General features: G+C 51.1%; 1 protein-coding gene across 1 annotated transcript in view; it reads left to right on the plus strand.

Annotated features, from left to right (window-relative positions):
* Window positions 1-1,033, plus strand: part of LOC101850844 (mucin-5AC-like) — an 8,369-nt gene that overhangs the window by 2,304 nt on the left and 5,032 nt on the right. Inside the window, exon 2 of the mRNA XM_005108492.1 lies at window positions 155-868. Within this exon, the coding sequence (XP_005108549.1) occupies window positions 155-868 (714 nt within the window). The remainder of the gene's footprint in view (window positions 1-154; window positions 869-1,033) is intronic.

The following is a 1,033-nucleotide window of genomic DNA, read 5'->3' on the forward strand; positions in this document are numbered from 1 at the left end:
TATATTATTTAAAGTTTACCAAATGTTCTTTTATCCCGGACCAGCCCGGCAGTTACTGGACTACATAAACACTAAGACATGTCATGGCTCTCATATGACCTTAAGAACCCTCTACTATAACTAACTTACTAACTAATACATGTCTTCTTTTCAGGGGCAGGCAATCCCCAAAGACCAGTTCTCAGCCCAGCTAATGACGTCAGAAATGTCACTATCACATCGCCCTCGCAGAGCAACACGTTCAGCCACGTAGCAACAGAGTCACGCGACGTGACATCCTCCAGACATGTGACATCCAGTTCGCGTGGTGCAGTATCTATCCAGCCAACAACTGTCTGGCCACATGACGCGAAATCTTCTGAATACACTGCGCCCGTTGCCTACTCAGAGACGTCATCATCAAGTGCACCATCTGGTAGGAGTGACGTCACGTTTACCAGTCACACGCCATTTGTGACTCACGACGTGGCATTTGCCACACATGGCTCGAATGACGTGAAGTCTGAAAAGTTCACAGCGTCCACATCGCTTGGCGTAAAATTGAGAGGGCTCACGTCACCCACCACGTCCCCCACCACGTCCCCCACCACGTCACGTGGCTCGATATCAACATCAACCGAGCAGGCATCTCTTTCTTCAAGTCACGTGTCATTTCTAAGCCACTCGTCTTTTGCGTCCCATGACCTGACACCGTCAAGAAAAACGACTCCTGCGTCACGCGACGTGACGACCTCTAGGCGTGACGTGACCGCGGAGTGCCGTGACGTGATGGACACGTGCAGACAGTACCCACGTGATATGTGTCGTGACTACAGTGCGTGGGCGGCAGACAACTGTGCACGGACGTGTGGCTTTTGTGTCTCCAAAGGTAAAGCATTATTCTAGTGGCTGAAGACTTGTCGTCATCCTCATTATCATTCGCTTCACCCTCTTTCTCCTCCTCCTCCTCCTCCTCCACCTAAACCTCCACATCCCTGCCTCCTCCTCATCCTCTTCCTCCTCCTCCTCGATCAACCTTCTCCTTCTCCTCATC

The sequence above is a fragment of the Aplysia californica genome, unplaced genomic scaffold (genome assembly GCF_000002075.1).
Source record: "Aplysia californica isolate F4 #8 unplaced genomic scaffold, AplCal3.0 scaffold00693, whole genome shotgun sequence".
Lineage (NCBI taxonomy): Eukaryota > Metazoa > Mollusca > Gastropoda > Aplysiida > Aplysiidae > Aplysia > Aplysia californica.